The following is a 21814-nucleotide window of genomic DNA, read 5'->3' as shown; positions in this document are numbered from 1 at the left end:
CAGAACCCTCCCTCCCTAGCACTGCAGGTAGGCTTTACGCTGTTCTCATCGACTAGAGAGCACCACACATTGCACTGTAGCTATGAGGATTTTGCTTCCTCTGTGCTGCAGCATGCAGCTTGTTGCTCAAGAGTCTCATAATACGCTGCTATTTTTACATCACTTAGGAGTCTTGGTATCATCTTACATTTATACCACTGAGTAGGAACAAGTGATCCACTTACTGACAAAGTATCCCAAAAGCATGCATATATATTTTTCTTACCAAATAATTTCTGCAATACTTGTCCGTCATACAAGTCTTCAGCCAAGTCTTTCACAATAATCCTCTCTCCTACCAACACATCATTAATCCAGTCAATTAATACCTATATGGGAAACAAATTTGGCAGGATTATACACTATTCATTTGCAATTTAAAACACATGTCATTTTGTACAATGATGAACATACTTAACAAAAAGAATACCAAAGCTGCGATGATTCAAAACATAAGCAGTCTGAAATGCCATCAGATGAAATTAGTAAGGATTTAGGTTTATAAGGAGATAAGAAATACATGTTGTTTATTTCCAACAGTTTTGTCTGATGCACTGAGACACCACTTCGACTTTCCTAAGGTAGCTGAGTGAATGCAACATAAGTCTAGACCAATACAATATTGATGCAGTACTTTCTTAAGTGAAATTTGTACTTTTAGTTCAGTAGTGTATTAATATTTTATTGGGAGGCCAAATGCGTTGAAGTAATTTTTAATGAAGATTCTCACAGAAGTCTCAAATCCAAGAATCAAGAAGAGGTAAGTTGGTGTAAATTTAGATTGGGGACAGGTTGGGAGTAAGAATCAGGACCCGGTATTTCAATCCAAATCATTAGTCTCTATGTGATTTACCTAAAGATACGGCAAAAAAAATGATGTACCCTTCTCACTGAGATTTGTGCACCATATGGTTTTATTTAATTACTATCTAAGTGCTTTGAAGTGCTCAGTGAAATAGGCAAGGACTCCATTAAAAAAAGTTTCACTTTCTTGAAAGTTTTTACGTGTTTTTCATTACCTTCATTAGTTCTTGCAATTTTGGGTCATTTCTGGAATTTGGATCAACCATTGTTCGGACTTCATTTTCCTCTGGAAGGTTTAAAAGATAGATATTAGAAACTATTACAGGCATAAAACTTTATTTTACATCAAGCCTTTATGTAGAGATGTAAAATTGTTATGAATTACCTAGCATAGTGTCCTCAGGGTCTAGTTCGAATGGAATTGGACTGAGAGGTAAGTTAATGGCATTTATTCCTTCTTCCTGTAATTCAGACACTAGGAGAAAAAAAAAAGAAACAAAAAAGAAAAAAAAAAGAGCTTGTCAAATTTCAATTCAATTTTATTTACTATTTCACTCTTGCTAAAAATAGCATTAATTGTATTAATTTCTCTATAGGAACATCGCTATTAGATAAGCCACAGTATAATTACAGCAATGAAATATAGCTATCTAATATGGGAGATGCAGTCAAACAAATCTTTACCTGTACAAGTAGCTTCTGCATGGGAAATGGTACAGAAATCAATATAATTTCTTTCAAGTCTTTCAATTTTTTTTCTTTTAAGTCATAACCTCCATTATTCCTCAAATTTTAAAATACTCACATTTTAATGATCTCAACGTTTAAAAAACAAATCATTTTAGATGAAAGAAAAAATTACTCCTCTCAGCTATGTCACCAATGCTCTTAAGATGCCTCAAGCTCCACTGCTTAAGATGACCTGGGTCTAGCTGTACATCTGCAAGGGACCAGTCGGAGTGACAATTTAGGACTGAAGGTGCAGCCATACCACATGCTGCTCTGGGAGGCTGCTCCCTCCTTTATTCAGGTCAGAGACCAGTCAGAGCAGACGGCAGATAGTTTCCAGTGGGAAACCTTGAGTTTTCTTGGGCAGAAACCATGGCGGTAGGACATGGGGAAGGTAACAAACCCTCAGAAGTCCTGCCTCAGCATGCATTCCAGACACCAGCCATGAAAGAACTTGGAAATGGAAGTGGGGAAGTAATCAAAAATCCCACCATTTGACCATGTTCATAGTTGTCACGAAATATGACCCAAATTCCCCTAATGCTGCAAGAAGCAATATCCTTGTGACACAGGCTCTGCAAGCAGTAAGAACAGAGAAATCCAGAGAATTGGTGTAAATTAATCCTGCCACTAGTTCTGCAGTGCACAGGTTCTCTGACTGTTATGGTTTGGAGCAGCTTCATTCATGCCACAAGGTGACCCCAGTTTTAACAGGTTGCAAAGACGGAACGATGCCTGCACTGCCCAAGCAGCTCTCTCTAACAGAAGAGAAACAACACAAGCCAATACCCAAGCCCTACGATTACGGACACTACTGCACACTGCGCTGCACAGGGAGGGCACCGGCTTCAGTGACTAGGCAGATTTGTAGCTGCTTTGTAACCAAGCAGTCAGTATAAATCTGATACACAGAACCAGAGAAAAGGTTCACTATCTTCTGAATGACAAACAATTTGTCTGGGCCACTCCCATTAAAGCCTACAGACTTTCAAAAGAACAGGTCCTTAGCACACCTATTATTTAAACTTAAGTATCTTAATGAACTGAAATACATGCTTTACAGGACATGCATTTCAGATTCATTACCTGAAAATGACAGGCCTTCCTCTATTTATTTTTTTGGGAAAAAAAAAAAAAGAGTAGAAAGTGACAGCAGAAATTCTGTGTTTTGCTCCCAACCCTATGACTGCCTTGTAATTTAGCTCTTTCTCCCTTAACTTCTTGTGTGCAATAAAAACAGCTCAATTTCACACAGTACACTGTGATCATTAGTTAGTTAGTGTAACTACTAACTGTTTAAGTAACAGTACTTAAAACTTCCCAGATATTTCCTACGCTTTGTGAAATGCTCTGCCAGATAAATGGCCTATGCACATTTTAAGAGTCTGTGTAGCAGTTCTCATGCATCTATGCAAGATTCTTAGCAATAATTCATGGCTGTTAGAATGCTTACTGTTTTTAATTGCGTAGAACAACTTTGAAAAGTCCACTACCTTCCATACTAACCTCATTCCATACACTCATCCTGCTTATGTATCTGTAAAATACAATTACTGAGCAGCTCTAAAGAGCAATAAAATAATGTTGACAATAATAGTTCCCTGGATTGTTGTATATCCTCTAGAACTGAAGGCTAAAAGCAATGGACCAAATTAATCCCTCATGTTACTCCTCCAAGTTCTGAGGAGTTATAGCAAGAATGAATTTGGTCTAGTATGCACAATCTCAGGAACTGTTTACACTTAATAGCAAATTTTTGAACAGCTAGCACTCCCTGGAGAAAATCATTGTTGGTTTTATTATCGTCTTTGATTTTTATTTAGTTTTTTTAAGGGAGGTTCAAAATTGTTATGGACATTAAAAAAATATTAGTGGATAGAAAACTTCCTCATGGAGGTTCTTCTGTTCTGAAATGTTGTAGTTTATGAAGATTTCTGCACAAAGGTTCCTAGGCAAAAAAACTTTTTCAACATCAGTCCCAGGAGGGGCATAGTAAATAAAATCTGTTCAAGCTACATGGCTCCACTGTGGTCTGCTATCCCAAAGGTCTGGATGCTCTGCTTGGGCAGGACCCACTGGAGGAAACAATCAGCTCATTTTCCTAAGTGAAGGACAGTTAGGGAAAGCTTTTGGCTCCTGTTTCCAGGAGGAGACCCAACGGCAGAGCTTGCTGAGACTTCTCCAAGGAGACTGAGCGGACTTTAGAAAGATGAGTTTTTCATAAGGCCTTCTTTACAAGGTAGGTGCCCACTGAAATCCCCTATTTTTGCCTTCTAATGCACGTGACAACTACATAACACTTTTAAAAACAGCACCATCGCCATATTTATCACATTCCTGTGAAAAGGGAAAACAAACAAAGAATATGTGATCAAAGAACCACATACATTCTCTCCAATCTCAGCTTTTTAATCACATTATCAAGTAAATGATCAATATTTTTGTGTGTGAAACAGGAACATTAAATACAAATAAAATTGTATTAAAATACATGAACTCAATATAATCAATCTGTTCTGGCATGTACTGTATCTGTGCAGTACAGGCTAATCCCTGCTTTGACATAGGCAGGCAGTGGTCTTGTTGCGCCGGTCACCTGCCCTAGCCACCTGCAGAGCCTGCCCAATCCAGAGCACAGCTCCGAATGACCGAGGAATCCAGGTGGACCCCATCTGCCAGACGGAGAGGACAGAGATGCTCCCTGCTCTCCCTCCTCAATGCAGCATTCTGCAGTGTGCAGAACGCTCCAGGTTGATGCTAGTCCTGCCACAGACTCCTTCTGTCCTCCTGTGCCCAGCATGATGGGGAAACCCTGAGCCCGAGAGCAGCTTTTGCATTTCTCTCCCAAAATAGGAAAAGGAAAGATTTTGCCACAGACTAGTAACACTATTAAAAGCACCAGGTAGGAAAATATGCATTATATCAAGTTGTATGCAATGAGAAATAAAATATATTATGTAATATAGCCAGATTTCTAAGAATTTCCATCAAAAAACTTCCATGACAAACCACTACACTTAAGTGTTTATAGAGGAACCACAAAAATGTGATTGACGCTATGAGTTTGCATACCACAGTTTCAGCAGAGGAATCCATTTTTCAACTGCTTTTCATTCATTTTAATTAATTTTCATAAAACTCAAACAAATATTGCATTTTACTAAAAACAACGTACACAGGTTTTGGGAGACCTTTTGCAGCAGCTGACATTAAAAGAACACCATCTCATTTCTCGAAGGACTTTGAAGAAAGACTTACAACATCAGCAAGTGTCTTACAGTATAAAAACTCAGGAAGAGAAGAGGGCACGTGCCGATAGCAGGTATGTCTAGGAGTAAGAGTTGCCCCACGAGACCAGGGGAAGGGCAGCTGAAGGAGCATGCCCCCAAGGATGCCTGCTCCTCACCATGGGCTCCCCAGCTGCGGCATGGCCCCGGCAGCAGAGAAGGGCATTTTCCTTCTCTCCCCTTCTCTGCTGCTGCAGCCAAGATGCAGCCAGTATATGGACTACCATAAGGCCAGTTCCCATTTGCCCTTAATCTGGTTTAATTAGAGGCTTTGTATTTTTGGACCTGAGAGAAAAACCCAGCCCTAAAGGTTTTTACAGTCACTGGGCTCAATGGAATTGAGGGTTGAATGTGCTTTTAATGCAAGATCCTTGAAAGCATTATGGGAGTTGCACACAGCATAGACTCTGAGCACTGGCAATATGGAAATCCCGATTTTAACGCTGGCTAATGAACGGATACTTTCCTCCTCAGACTTCTGATTAATCTCCACTTGCCAAATTTGTTATGATGTAATCAAGTGCAACTCCACTGATATCAGCTGTCAACAGACTTCCTCGTATCATGCCAGCACCAAATTTGGCCCCAGAGCTGGGGAGTCCACAGGCTTTTATCAGCATCAACCATAGCAACTATTTTAAGCCGGACAGAGTTCTTACTCTTTCGTATGATCTAGGATTACAAGTCAAAAACCTACACTAACAAATCCATGTGAGTGCTAGCTAGGAGCCAAACTTCACCCTTCAATGCAGGCATGCACCTGCCATCAAAGTTGTTGGAAGCCGAACGCATGGAAAGGGGAGTGCTGCCCATACAGTTTAAATTGGCTTAATTCCTCTAGTATATGCAGCCTGTTGCTCCACATTGTATTTATTAGACAGTTTCATTTGGATTTTTTACTTGTTTATTTTTCTGTGCCGAAGGCTTTGTCCTGCCCTGTTTAGTATTCAGGTTTTAATAACATTCTGATTCAAGTAAAAACATATCTTCTAATTTAACAGAGCACAGAAATACCATATCATCCAATGTACTCTCTGCAGCTTATATGTATTTTACCATATCTGTCTGAATAATCATTAAACAAATGAGGTAAAACATAGTGTTAAATGGTCTCTTTCTCTGAGAACTAAGCCAGGTACTTCTACATCACTGATTCTGTACTTAAAAACATTAAAGCATTCATGTGCTACAACACTAATAGATCAATTCTGTAAATTTGTGATTATATAGAGTTGAACATTAATGCTGGAAGAGCACAGTGATACAATATTTTTAAGTTCAGTCTTTTACTGGCACTTAGTCTTTAACTTCTTACTTTTAACCTCAGTTAAAAAGATTTAAAGACACACACACACACACATATATATACACACACACACTTAAATATATACATACATACTTTTGCATTTCTTTATATATGCCTTAAATAAAATCCATTCAAGATCTTCTCCACCATTTTTAAGTCTACGAATACTTTGTTTTCCTTGGGGAAGTTGATAGTTGGTGACATCCCCATGACTCCAGGAATTTAAGCTTTACATAAAAAGCCAAAAGAAAAACTACCTGTTATTGTAAACTACCATAGCAGACAGAAACTTTATGTACAGTGTCTCTGTCTAAGCTACTTTTCCTGGAATGAGCACAACTTTGAAAGCCAGCTGCGGACAACATCTTGCCAGAGTTACACTGCATATTTTTATATACACTCGCATTCAAACATGCATGCATATGCTACATACATTCACAGTCAGAAATTACAGCCTGTTTAGAAAAATGTGGATTTCCAATAGGAAATGTCTTTGCTGCTCTTGTACAGCCAGCAATATCCACTCAATTACAGCAGAGTCAAATTTAGATTAATTGTTTGGGGTTCCATATTCTCCTTACTAGGAACAGGTTTCTTACAAATGCTTGTGACCTTGATGGCTTGCTTTTGTAACCGCTTATGCACAAGAGTAGCTTTACACAGCTTCATTTCTTTCATTGAGAGTCTGCAATGCAGAGTATAAATAACTGTAGCTACATGTATTTCAGCAGACTTATCCCAATTTACACCAGCTCATTGGCTCAGTATGATTCCAGTTCTCCCTCACACACTCCACTTTTATATCCTGAATATCATTCTAATGGAGTAATTCTGAACTTGTACTAGCAAACATGAGAAGAAATCCAAACTACCTAACATGGTCGGGGAGAGAGAGAGAGAGTGCGCACGAGAGAGAGAGAGAGAGAGAGCGAGCACACGCACGCTCCCGCACACAAAAATATTTTCAAAAATTCCAAGTTTAAGCTTTCACAAAATGATATTGTTTATTCAAACAAACTTATGCAATTGCTTTCTGGACCATATCCACAATGTTATTTTCTAATGTTAATGTGCATCTTGTAAGTCTACAAAGAGAAAAGAAAATATTAATCTAAAATGGCACTGTCTAATTTTCTTGAATACATAATTCATCCAATGTGCATTTTGGCAGCTCAGCCTTAACTTGGAAACAAAAGAAATCTGCACAAGAAACGATAAATCTGCATTACACATGGTACTAAAATGATCCAATGGATTTATAGATGTTTACAAGTTTGCAGAGTGTGACACAGCGTCCACCAGAAATTCGATATTCACAGCACAAAACATCATAAACACATGTCTGCAACTACAAAAGGGCCTTTTTATGTGGGGATCATTGTTAAAATTGTCTTCAGAACATAAACCTTAAGTTGTAAATGCTACTCCCCATTTATTCTCCAAGACATAACAAATGAGGAAAGAAAAGCAGAGATATGTTTGTAATTGAAAATGTTTCTCAGGAAATGATCTGTACAGGAACATCATTCTCATTCCATTAACTGCTGACTCCAAGCCAGCCATTTGTAAAAGTAAATAAATATGCAAACTGGCTGACAACAATGTGCCTCCCTTTAATGTTACTGCATTAGTACCCAGTCTCCAAAAAAGATTCTATTTTCTTTTCTCATTTCTCCATTAAACCAAACATGGCACATATGCAAAAAGAACGATAAAAATACTGTGCACAAAAAAGGGAGAAATGTTATAATTTCATTCTCATGCATCCAGTACAAATTAAATGCTCATTACCTTGAACTTTCTTGAAAGTCCAAAGCTGCTCAAAGTACCTCATTGTTCTGCCTAGTGCTCTCTTTCTTCTTTCCAATAAATCAGAAAAAAAATACTCCATAAATGGACTAATCCTTGGTCTAAGTAGGTAAAAAGAAACAACCACAACAAAAAACAGAAGCAAAACCAATCCTTTTAAAGCATACATGTGATTTTCTTAGCCACAACATAAGTGATCTCATTAAACCTTACATGCTTTCACATCTCATTTGGGAAGAAGGCCCTTCTTAAGAACTTTCCTGTAGTTTCTACGAGGTAACAAGTGGTATCAAGCTTAAGTAGATGCCTATCATTCCATTCATTCCTTCAACGTATTCTCTCAACACATCTTTTAAAATCATAAGCAGTATCTGCAGATGTTTTGTAAAGCCTGTCACCTTATAGAAGTCCTTAAATATCACTGAAAAAAAAACAGACACACACACACAAAAAAAAAAAAAAAAAAAAAAACCACACACACAAAAAGAAACTCCACAAGGCTGCATCAGGAACAAAAGCAGTTCAAACTACTCTGATTTTCCCCCTACTGAAAACCTAACTATGCATACACAAGATCTTATGTCCATTCCTGGACCTTATGAAAACGTGCTACGGCAAATCTAACAGCAGCTTGAAACTCCTGAAATGGTCTCAAATGCCACAGCAGGATCCTTGTGCAGTTGTTCTTAACTGTTCTGCACAGGATATCCTTACATGCAAATTATTTTATTACAGTAAATCCTTTCACAGTTAAGAGTTCCAATTTATTAAGGTGCTGGATGCCACAGAAATACACAGATTGCTCAGGGTTACATGGAGACAGAGAGAGTGTTTGCATCCTCCACACCAACAGCCGCCATTTCTTGAGTCATAAGGAATTTAGAGGTAGCAAAACATGCAAGAAAGATTGTTTGGTGCAGTCCTGACCCTAACCAAGGGGAGGCAATGGTTCATCTTACATATTCACCAACTGCTTATAAGAATTTGTTTCCAAATACTGTGGAGCGGAGAAGCTGATTTTAGAGGACTGACTTTTGCCTCATGTTCTCTGAATCACCAACCAGCCAACAGTAGCTCTTCCAACAACAACACGGGGCGCTCATGCAGAAAAGACAAAACCAACGATCTGTTCCAAAAAGTCTTTCCCAGCTCGACAAGTTCTAGTTTTTCCTAAGGGAAAACCCCAAAATAGTTTTTAGGAATGTAAGGGCACACTAGTAGCAAGCTGATGATTTCCTGGATTTTTTTTCATTTATTCTTGTGTATATAAGCCTTGTTTTTGAAGGAGAAAAAATTAAGTGCTGGATCCATTGCATCCCAAAAATCTAAATAACTTCTTCTCAGAGGAGTTAGAAAAATGACTACATTCTTTGGGAAGCTAACATTTCTGTTCAAAGAGGGAGAAATGGTTTACGTATTGCATACAGACAGAGTTTTCAAACTGCAGCTTACATAAAAACATCTGGTGGCTTTCAAGGTATGACGTTGTGACAAAGGATTAAAAGCTCTATAGTAAGCAGCCAGATATTTTTACAACCCAGAGAGAAGGAAAAAAATAAAGAAAAAAGAAAAAGACTTTTGTAGATTCTGAGGAACCTTCGTGCTTCAAGTTCTTTCTTAGATACCAAGTCAACCAAGGGAAAATTTGAGTGTGACACCAAATGTGGGCAAATAGCAAACACAAGATAACAGTCTGAAGAGATAAAAATAATAGTGGCTACAAAATGCAGGTTTATGACTTATGTGCATAACTGAATGTGATTAGTGAAAAAACTCCTGCTCTTGTGCCCAGCTGTCCAGACTGAAGGGTCATTTCAGGGACAAAGAGGAATATACAGTGGCTACAGCAATTCCCAACTTCAGGGTAGCTGTTTGAGGCCTTTGGTCAGCTGGCATAAAACAGCACAGTGTGACCAATCGTATGGTTGTGGGAAGCTCCTACTCATTTACAGAAGTGTAAGAGGATGATGCAAGACAGGGCATTGGTAGCACAGGCTGGAAATTATGTTTGGCTTAAGAAAGCACAGCAAGTTCTCAATCTGCTTAACATTAACTCCATTTTACAGAACAAGATGCAATTTGAGATTAAGGGATACATTTATATGTTTTCTCTCTGCAGACACAATCACACTTGAAAAGGGAAACTAGGTACATAAAAATTGAGCCATGACGTTACACTTAAGTAAGTTAAGTGTGTGTGACGTTACAGTTAAGTCTGAAGTAAAATGGACAGTAGTACCCATGCTCTTGATTTGCAAACCCATGTCACAGTGAGGAGGTCACCCTTCTTTTCATGATAATCAGCAGTAATAATTTTCACCCAGCCTGTTCACTGTCCTTCAAGGGCACTTTCCTGGTACCCTATTGTGCACTTCTGATCTTACTATTTTCCTTATAAACCTCAAACATATGCTCCAACTTGCAAATGCCTTGTCTCAGAAAAATTACCTGACTAAACTGTTCATCTGAATATGTTGTTGACATATTTCTTAATTAGGAAACAAGTAGCAAGCCCTATCAGCACCAGCAGTGTAAGGCTAAACCCACCACTCTGAACACGCACTGCAACCTTCTTTCCAAGGATTGCAAACAAGCAGTGAGTTCAGAGCAGTATTTGCTATGATCTGTCTAACACTGCCAGCCACAGGAAACACCTCAGTGTAATATTCCTGCTAAATGCCTTCCATGGGTTTTAGTCACTACCAAGTTATCAAGTTCGGCATCCAAAACATCGATACTAAGCATAGCTGCAGCACAGGTTTTCCCATTTTGGAAGTGAACACACCGAAAATTACTATTCAAGCATCCAAGTAAACAAACCTTTAATAGTTGTGGGATTTAAACATTTTTTTTCAAAAACAGTACTCACACATTTACAGCTTCCCCAGAAACAAGCTGCAACCTACAGTTCTTGGTGGAAGATCTGCTTTGAATATACCTGCTAAGAAGTATTTTATAAAATGAAAATAATGTAATACTAAATGTGACTATTAGTTTGCTTGCTGCATGATACACAGCTGATTTGAGAATGCCTATCTAAATCATGCTTTTGATCACAAATGACAATTTTCCCTAGGTGGAGATTCGAATGATAAAAATCACTGTTTATCACATCAGATCTAGTATTACTTTGGGACTGAATCTGTACCAAACTGATGTTAAAAGCGTCACATATTCATCTGAAATACCCCCAGGATGAAACTCTTAATTAAATCTCACTGATATTGCAGAAATTGTAATGCAGCATTTGTAATGAACAGGCTACAGTGTTATCTTCTCCTGTTAATCATGAAAAGCAATGTCTAAGAACAGCAGGACAAAAATAAACCCCTACTCTTCCAAATACTAGAAAACAAATAAACAACAAAGAACAGAAAGTAATACTCATAAGAGTATTACTCACAGAAATCAAAGAAAAAAATAATCGAATGAGAATTGTCTAGTCTCCTACCTTTAGGGCAAAATGCTCCACAGCCCATTGTATGGTCGCCAGGCCACCTTCATAGTGTTTCTCAGGCAGAACTGTGGTCTTTAAGGTGTGCCAAGCCCCCGGATCTGCAGGCCCCTTTGCTCTGCTCTGCTCAGAAGCTGTGTTAGCTTCGGAGACTGTTTTCCGACAGAATGGTCCAAGCACATTGCAACTCTCAGCTCAGAGCATCTCTTCAGAACAAGTGACTGACTGCCTATATAATTTAATATGATGCCACATGAGACTCATAGACCATCTGCAAAAGAAACTAAATCTGCTTTTTGCAGCTTGGTAAGTTGCATTCTAAAAGCTGGGATGCAGTTTTGACTGTGTACTTTTGTTATCTGTCATATAACTGAGTGAAAGGCTCAAATGGCATATGTAAAGCATGTTCTTACCAATCTCCCAGTCCATTTTTGCTGTATATAACTTGCATTTTTCCCCTGCACCTCTGACAAAGTCACCATTCCCTTTAAAGGATAGGGAAGGCCTGGTCATGGTCAGGGCAATATTGAAAGCATTTTTTTGTTTGTTTCGCTTTTTGAAAAACAAGGTGTATTAAAGACCAAAGTCAATGTGAGCCACAAAATTCTTGAAGCCTGTTGCCAGAATTGAGATGCAGGTATAATGTGATCAAATTCAAGTTGTAGTCACTGTACTTCTTCCTCTATAAACACTTCTCCCACTAAAACAATTGGCAAAACTCGCGTGGAAAAAGGATTAAACTCTAAAACAGACAAAAGTATATACAAAACTAAGAAGCAGGGGAAAGGACAGGCATGAGCCATCAAAAAAGTAATAAACCACTGGTAATAGATGAACTAGTGTTACAGGCTGTGTACCCTTCCAAAGAGGGAGAGTAATCTAGACCAATTACTTACTCGGGATAAAAATCAAACTGCTCTGAAGTTTCCTAAACCTAAAACTTCTCAAAAACTGTAAAATGTTTAAGAGTCTGTTTCCACTTGGATCAGAATGAGGGAAATGACAAATCCCTGGCTCACTCTTAAGTGCAGGAAAAAGGTTACACTTCTTGTTCCCAGTTGAGATTCACTTAAAATAGGAGTGCCAAAAGACAAGTATTGAGAATGAAGACCGTTATTCATGCTACATGGCATTCCTCCTCCAGGTTTTGTTTCAGATGTGAACCTTCGCAAAAAAAGTCATCATGTTTTCATCACCGTTCTGAAGCCACATTCTCTGCCAGTCCTGGAGTCCCTGATACACATCGGTCTGCAGTTACTGGGTCACTCCTGGAAGAAGTTTTCCCTGCCAAAACTGCTATTTTATGTTGTATTTGCACTCAGTAATGGGGCTCCCAGTCTGACTCCTGGAGTCCCATTGCTTTCTGGCACTGGGAAACTGGAATGCTGAACTGCTGAATAACAGCATTCAATTATAGGACAAAACTGAGCTGAAAGTTCTTAACCAAGCCTTCATTTTCTTAATTTCTGAATAGAACAGTAAGTGTCCTAGATTATCTCCAAAGCAGAATTGCTCTAATGAAATAAGTACTGCTAAAGAAATACCAGTTTCTACTTGGAGTGTTAAGCAGGGTGTTGAAGATGTTTGTATCTGCCCCATGAAAATTTACAGATGGAGGCCACAGCAATGTGCATCATCTATAACATCTGCCATATATGTGATTCCTTACATATCACTTTTTCATGTGTACAAAACTAGCTATTCTTCAAAAACAGTGAAAGGTTTTGGGGTTTTTTTTGTGATGGATCTTACATATTAGAGTAGCACTCAAAAGATAACGTCCATGTAAACTGTTTTAATGAGTGTAGTTACAGTACTAACTGCTAAAGCTAATGCAGAGCTGCCAGAACTGCTTTCTCAAAGGGCCTAACAAGTCAAGAAGCTGACAGTATACAGCCTGAAGGGCATAGTTGGGGGACAGGAACAGCAAAGAGAGGAATTTCTAAACATACATTCATGTGCAATTCATTTTCATTTCTCACAAGCATAAATTCAAGTGGGACTTAATTTTCAATTCCTGTAACCCAACAGCAGCAGAGACAAGAAGATTGTCATTAAAAAAAACCCAAGTGCCTCCCCCTTCCCTACAATCACTGCAAGGCAAAACAGTGCAGTGGCAGGATGCTTTGGGCCTAGCACTTCCCAAACTGTTCCTAAGGGCTCCAACCCCACAATTTTCAGCTTTGCAAAAACAGAAGTATAGTCAGGGAGGAGTGAAGTCTTTTTCAAGAGGTTTTGGCCAACAATACAGGAAACAATTCAAAAGCAACATGACACTGATATCTTAATTTGTGAAAATGGATAAATACCGTATCTGCCACATAGCACATTAACCCATGCAACAAATAAATACAGAAATAGCACTGCAATGCTTGGTTAAAAGGTTTTGGTTCACAGAGGAGGAAATTTAATTAAAGCATGTAATGTCAATTACTGTCATTTGTAATTGTATTTTGCTTCCTTAGAAATAATACAGATGTAGGATTCTAAAGTTACCTGCATGCTTGATGCAAATGGGATAAAATTATCTAGGTTCTGAGAAAATCCAGATAGTAGTAGGAAAAAAAATATGTTTTTATCTAACCTCATTCATGGATCTTCTTCGAAGTGTCGATTACATGAGGACTGACATGACTCCAATTTAAACCTATAAGCCAACAACCCAGATCTGTAACGAAACTTTCATGTTTAAAAAATTGTGTTAAGTCATCAGAAAGGGATCAAGAGTCTAATTCTCAGCTACTGTAAATGGGTGCAGCCTTATTGAAGCCAGCAGAAAAGTCTTGATTGATATCAGAACACATTTTGGCCTAGTGTTTATACTGATTGTTTTTAATAAGAAAATTATAGGGCCAAGTCCTTAATAGTTCTGTTTCCTTCACTTTGTTCTACGCAAAATGGACAGAGACCTGTGGGCTATGCCCAAGACACAAACCGCCAGAGCAGTAAACATTGCCAAATCTCTTCCCACTCCTTTTCTTCCTTTGCCACATGCCATGTGCTGCTGTTCTCATACATATTGCTTTTCACTGCTAAAGCTCAGGGCTGCACAGAAGCATCCCACCCATATCATATCCTACTAAAGTCCGGAAACGATTCCAGAAAGAGTGAATGAAACACACTGTCAGAGAAACAGAAGTCAGATTTATCTCTACCTTGCACCCTGCCCTCTCAGCAACCACTAATACTAGCCGGAAAAAATCTGTTGGAAAGAACCTCCTCCCCGCCCCCCCAAGCCATTTTTCTTTAAGTACCACCAATTCTAAATATGGCAAGCACGCTGCCTTTGAAAAGCGTACTTTCCTCAATAGCGCAACACAACAACCCAATAGTGACTAGAATTACAGCAAAAAGGAGAGAGGAAGCCAATCAAAAGCTTTTTTGTTTCTCTAAGTGATGCACCTATATCACATCTATCGGGTTCTCCCAGGCAATTTAATGAGTATGTGGAACACAACATGATGCAGATTCATTACAAAAAGTCTCAATCTAATCCGCTTAGATTTGAAATGCTAGGAATCATGTAAATGGAAACAGAGTCTTTCAAACTGGGAGTCATAGAAAATGCTTGGTTACCAAAAAATTGCAGGTCAGATCAATGGCAGTGCCAAACTCCATCAACATATGATCGCAGTAACAGAAAGGTCTCTTCAAAAGATCTTCCTGCCTTTCTCTATCATCACATAGTAGGCAGAATTCTGATGTCTTTCTGAAAAAGTGCTTTAGGGGGCTGAGTGACATTATCTTTTTTTCACTGAAGGGCTCAGAAGTCCATTACACCTACTCAGGTTCACCACTTCAGCTCTTTGAAAAGTTCCTTGCTTTTCACAGTCATGAAAAAACATATGCAACCTTTTGCAACCTCGGTCTAGATTTCATGATGCTGAGGAAATAGTGAGCTCTTCCAACAGATCTGGTTTAAAGATCTGACATCATTTTCACCACCAGTGCAATGGCCTAGGAAGTACAGCCAGGAAGCTGCCTTAGAAAAAATTGTTAGCACTAGCTAACAATTTATTTCAATATTTAAATGTGAAGATTTAATGGTGATTTTCAAAAGCACTTGCTTTTGGCTAAACTTTGCTTTCCTGGAAATGAATAAAAAGACATAGATTTTAATCTTTATGCTTACCCCAAAGCTTATGTAAACTTACCCACCAACTCCCTCTCCTTCCCAACATTTACCAGGAATCTTAACAAAGGCTAAACATTGCAAGTAAATCATTCCAAAACAGACTGTGTAATGCTAAGGGAGGGGGTAAATATCACTTATATTTTAAAATGTGCAAATTACCAAACTGTGTCCCTCCCGAAAAGCACAGATGAATGTTGGCAAAAGTAATTCAAATGGGGCAATTCCAGATAGACCTAAGCGACAATCACAAAAAATTACTGTTGACAAAAATGCAAATATAATTGACATGACACAGTTCACCTATACTGTAGCGGACAAATTGCTCAAAAGATACTGACAAGATTACAAAAGGCTTAGTGGTCCCCCCAGATGTACTATTATTTGTTGTGCACCTTGCAAGGTCTAGGCATTATTAAATACAGGCCAGTCTCTATTTTTTTTTCTTGCAGGAGACAGTATAACATTTTAACTCTAAATATATGTGCTTCTTGATACCTTATATCATAAACAAAAACAGAAAAATATGCGTGCAAAAATTAGATTACTTGGAATGCTCAACTACTCTCTGCTGTTGAATACTATAACTTCCATTTCCTGCCATTAAATCAGGACATACTCAGCTCTAAAACTTTCACCCAGAACCAAACCTGTTAAATGCTGACTTGAATTAACTGAATGCTGTAATTATTCTCCTCAGTTTCTAAAGAAGTTATGAATCTACAGAAATCTACACTACAGAAAATAGAGAAATTACATTGAAGTCACCAGAGTTACAGTATGCAAATCAGATCTAAACTGTAACTCTCTTGTGGCACAAAATTATTACTCAGCAGGAGTAAAGGCAAAAGAAGTGATTACTGAATACTTTGCTCAGTGTCATGATCACACTTCCCAAGTGAAAAACTACTGAGTACTGATTTACAACAAGGTCCAAAATGGGCTCAACATTTTTGCCAAGCAGTGTGGGGGAAAATCCTCGATTCACACACAGGCCTGCAAATTAACAAACCCCTCTTTCTTGTTACTCTGTCACTGCCTTCCATTTAATCTTCGTGTTACTTGAGTCAGATTTCTTTCACATTTGGGTCCTAGTCACAAAATTGCATGAATATATCAGTTCCAATGTATACTCTTTTTCCAGAATATTGCCAAGCTAGCAATAAGGATCCTAAGAGACTACTTTCCCTTACTTGCACTAAGCTATTTACTGACGCACCACTGTTCCCATGTAGTTTCGCACCTAAGCAGTGAACTGGAGAGCAGTTCCATATGCTGGAGTTGTTACACTCCGGAAAATTGCATTATCTTGGGTAAATAAAACACTATCATCAGCAGCAGGAAAAAAAAAATCATCAAAATGCAACCGAATTTGTTTCATCCTGCATCCATCAGCAAATTTGGTCTATGACCTCTGCAGATGAGTCATGGAACTGCTTTAAAAGTTGCACTGATTTATAGTTTCAGGATAGGAAGTCAAGGCTTACATTTCGATTTCCCGACCATATATTATTTTTCTCCATACACAATTTCTTGATGATTACCTATGAGCTAAAATACATAGGCATCTCTTTTTTTCTGCTTTGTGGCACATATTAACCAAAACCATTCATCTCAAAATTCAGCCTCTGTGTTCTTGGCAGAGTTTAGCAGATGTGTAGGTTATTCCTGGAAGGAATCATCACTAGGTAGAGGCTCTCATCATAATTTTAGTCATGGAAACTGGCTTCTACCAAGACAGGCCTTGTTTGTGAAAAAAAAGGAAATTCCCAGCATATGTATCAGGAACAAGACGTACTAAGGCGCACCACTTCTTTAAAAATAAAAGCACCTGATTTTTATGTAGTGCTAGTCCTCAGTAGACCTCACTGTTTTACAACGCAACTGTCACTTGATCTTAGGGCTCTGGCGTCACTGAAAGCATGCTCCCTGCCCTGACAATGCCGCTGCAGCAGGGCTTCACTCCCAGAGTCCTACATTTACAAGCAGATGAAAAGCAGCAAACAAGTCAAAATGCCACAAAACCACCACCAAAACAAATATCATCTCTTCCATCACATGCACACAGAGTATTTTTGATTCCACTTGCAGTAACCTAACTTCCTATTAGTTTTTCAGCTAAAGCAGTCAATACATACACCACTGCTTTGCTCCTTAACAGAGCCAGCAACTAGCTCCCACTGAAGCAAATTCAAATCGAGCAGGATTATTTATGGGCTTCTGCAGGCCTTTACAGAATTGCACAAAGGCTGCAGGGGTTTGCACTGCCTCTTTCCAAGAGCCTAAAGCATGTCTATTGTGTGGGTACACTGTGGAACAGAGAAGGAACAAAGTAACTCTGCAACTCACAGTGTAAACCCTGTGCTTATCCTACGTATTTGTAATCTGAATTTTAATCCAGAAATGTTATTGCCATTGTTCAAAGATCATGGTGCATTCAATCCGGAGAAATTCAACAGTCAGTAACTGGGTGACCTAACATTCACTGTATGGTCTTATTAGGGTCCGACTTGAATCCGCATCCTGTTTGGAAGAAAGTTAGCTGAAGAGGCTACGTTTCAGTATTTATGAACATTATCCAGGGTCTTGGTTCCACAAACATGGGCTCCCTATACTCTTTTTGACCTCAAGGCAACACTTGAATAGAAGAGATTAAGTGGTCTCACCCCTCAGGGTATTTTTTCTTTTTCCCCCCAACATTTAATATGGTTTGAACTCTAAAATCTGGTTTATTTAAACTGCCAAAGTCTAGCTTAAGGCTCTGAAAGGAGTCACCACTGACTTTAAAGAGATCATTTATTTTCTTTGCGATGCAGGCTTATGAGAATGCAAAATACAGGGATAAAGATTAAGCAATTGCCACTGCAACGCTTCTACCATGCGGATTTTTACCTCCTCTTTTAGATTATTGTATAGAGACCAAGTTACGAATTACTATTTCAGTTAGCTGCAACTGATTAACCATTCTCTGTATTCTTCCTATAAAGCTTAATATGTAACTCTTTTAATGCGTAAAGGTATAAAAATCTACCAGAATAAGTGAATTCTGTAGTGGGCTCTCTGTCCTGAGCTTGTATGTCTAATTTTGCTGTTGCAAAATATCCTACAAAGTGTATAGCATGTGAGAATCTTAACTATGTAGGGTGGAATTGTTGGTCTTCCCTTGTTCTCTCTTCAGCTGGCCCTAACCAGATAATGAGAATTTTCCTCACTTACTTCTCTGGAAAAATAACAGTGATCAATATTTCTGCTATCTAACAGGCCATCTGTGCAGTCTTGTGGATCATGTGTTGGCAACTAATCTAGATGGAAATCTGTGTTCATCCTTGGAAAACCTTGCTTTAAACCTCTCTTCTGAAACACTGACTTTAGGTGATCTTAATATTTATTTCCAGTTAGAATGAGTTAAAATGCAGATAATTCCCTGCTGAATGAAGGAGTAGCCCAAGTGTTAAATGCGATCACAGTGCCAGGTCAATCCATTTTTACAATTCTGCTGCAAAATGTTACATTTGTGAACTATATTTGTCTCCAAATATAAACAGGGATCTGAAAGATCGTGGTTTTTTTTTCAAATATTTTCACCTTCATTGATACTGCAAAGCACACCAAGCAAATTCTGTCCTTTGTTATGCTTGCTCAGCCCAATTGCAATTCAGCTAACAGCTGAGGCTGTTAAAAAGTCCTAGAGGTCTTTTCTGTAGCAGCCAGAATGGTGCCCAAATTCTCTTTCTATAGCTGTCATTGCTCCATAGTGGGAACAGGAAGAAAGTAAAATCTGACATTTGCCACTGAGCTAAGCATCTATTTGTCCCAGGTACAGATAAATATCCAACAATCTCTGCTGTGAAGGGGCTACTGGGATACCTCAAGCCTCATGATTCCTCTTGGATATAGATAAAGGTCATCAAATAGACAACAGCAACAAAACGGAAAAATTGCCTGCAGTCTGATAACAGTCTTTGGACCATCACCTTGCCCACTTGTCCCCCCAGGCTTTGCTGTGGTCTCCTTCCCACTCTCCCACCTCTCGTGCTATTGATGCAGCTACTTCCTCCCCACATGCACTTTCACAGCTTCCTCCTTCTTCACCCTGCCACTGGGCCAAAGCTGCTATGCCCAACACAGATAAACTTCCAGATTCTGCAGAGAGCAGACCCTGAAGTTATGTATCAAAAAGTGCTCCATGCTGCCAATTCAGCCTATCATATGAGCAACTGGTGCTTGAATATAGGTATTAAAATTATTTTAAAAGCACTTTTAACTCTTGCCCCACTTAGCAGCATCTTAAACCAACTGCATGAACCTTCCAACTTAGAAGCTGGTTTTCTCTTCAAAAGCAGAATGTATTAATTGCTGACTTTACATTGGTAGCTCCCTAGATTGGGTAGTAATTTCAGCACAGCCTTCAAACTTCTGTGCTTCCTGTGAAACAGACACTTTCTCATGACAATTTTTTTTAAGTCTTTGGAAAAATTAGAGATATAATTTGTGCTTTCAGAAATGCTGTCAGAATTTAGAATAAAAGCAGCGCACAGGCAGAAGCAAATACTTCTTAGATCAATCAAGGCTTTCATCAAGGCTCAGTGCAAGAGGAGAATGTTGCTATTAAGAGCCACAGGAATCTACCATCTTGTTTTCAGCCACATGCCAGAGTACAAACCAGCTAATCCATTTTGATGAACAAACAGGAGATTTTCAGATTCTGGGCCCTCACATGGTAAACCTATTGGTTTATAATTATAACTCTCTTTGCTTTGTCAGGGCAGGAGAGGAGGACAGGAAAGTGAGGCTGCTCTCGACCACAGTAGCACCCACATGCAAATGCAGTGATATCAGCTTAGGGGCTCTGAGGGGAACCACTTGCCATAAGTAAATGTGGTTTGACAGCAGCTCCTAATAAGAGGAAGGAAATGAGAGAGAGAGAAAGAAAAGTGATAGGAAACAAAAGGACTTTATAAAACAGAGCTTCATTGCTTTAATTTGTGACATTCTCTTTGTTCTGTTTAAGCGCTGAGCCTTCCAATTCCAAATACCACACAAAAGAGATACCTGTCTAAAAAAGTTTATTTCAATCTGGAACTGTCTCGCAAGATGCTTCACAGACTCAGCAGTCCATTATTACAAGTAACAATAGACTACCTCTAATTAATTTGGCACAGCCTTTGCTTCTGATACCAATCAAATCAATATTAATGGGGAGTTTGTGTTCTCTTGTTACAGCACAAAACGGGTACCAATCTTCTCATGAAGATTTTTGGACTATAAGCCGTTTGAGGTCAGTGTAGTTGGCTTCTCCCCCCCGCCCCCCCTTTTTTTTTAAACAGAATGGAAAAACTATATAATGATGTTCTATTTAGCACCTGGATAAAAATCTACATTCAGACTACCTACACTGAAAGACTGAAACCAGTTCAATGTGAGGAAAACTCAGTTTAAGAAAATAAAGTTTAGTAACTCACAGCGCTTAAATTAAACACTTAAATAGGTAACACTAGATATTTCTCATGCTGCCTCACATTTCTCTATTTATTTTTATCTGCAGGATCAGGCGCGTTAGAGAGGGAGGCCTGGTAAGAATTGCCTCAGCCATCATTCTTGGTTACTTACATCTGTGGTCAATTTTCCACACTTTCTTCCATAAAAGGTAAACGAGGCACTGTACTTGCAACAGGATAATCTAAACAATATGAACAATGTTACTGTTAAAGACCATCTGGCTCATCAAGCACAGCTCCAGACTTTTAACTCCTTGAATGTAATGTAGAACCCTGTAGTAAATTTTTTAATCCAAAATTCATTTTAAAAACGAAAAAAAAGTAGAACTCTGGAAGGCAAGACGGATCCAGAGTGCAACAAAGTCAATTATCTATTTTTATCCTACAACGTAGGCTAGAATCAACATATACATGTCACATTTTTCTATGAAAAAAAAAAATGTCCACTAAGATTTTCTTTGAGAAGCCTCTGTGACTAGGTGGTCTGTATGGGGTTGGCATTTCAGTGGGTAGAGAAGAGGTTCGAGTATTTCCTAATTCACTTTAACTTAACAGCCTGATCCTGCTACTTCTTAAAAGGTAATAAAAGTCAAAGCGGGGTCACCAGAAACCAGAAGGAAAAAACAACAACAACAACAAACAAACAAACAAACAAAAAAAAAAACGGGGTGGGGGAACACAACTAAAGAAGGCTTTTGTTAAGATCATGTCCAACTTCTCATCTGGTATATAAATTAGCAAGTGGCTGGTTCCTCA

At 38.7% G+C, this 21814-nt stretch overlaps 1 protein-coding gene across 1 annotated transcript in view; it reads right to left on the bottom strand.

The window, feature by feature from the left end:
• PARVA (parvin alpha) overlaps window positions 1-21814 on the bottom strand; it is a 58145-nt gene that overhangs the window by 15883 nt on the left and 20448 nt on the right. The window contains exons 2-4 of the mRNA XM_010211804.2: window positions 1229-1318; window positions 1059-1129; window positions 266-368 (exon numbers count right to left, since the gene is read on the bottom strand). Of these exons, the coding sequence (XP_010210106.1) occupies window positions 266-368; window positions 1059-1129; window positions 1229-1318 (264 nt within the window). The remainder of the gene's footprint in view (window positions 1-265; window positions 369-1058; window positions 1130-1228; window positions 1319-21814) is intronic.

Source organism: Tinamus guttatus, unplaced genomic scaffold, assembly GCF_059628265.1.
Source record: "Tinamus guttatus ecotype Peru unplaced genomic scaffold, ASM5962826v1 Tinamus_guttatus_pri_ptg000240l, whole genome shotgun sequence".
NCBI classification, from domain to species: Eukaryota; Metazoa; Chordata; class Aves; order Tinamiformes; family Tinamidae; genus Tinamus; species Tinamus guttatus.
Note: the sequence above shows the minus strand (reverse complement) of the source record. Positions and strands in the feature narration are given on the sequence as shown.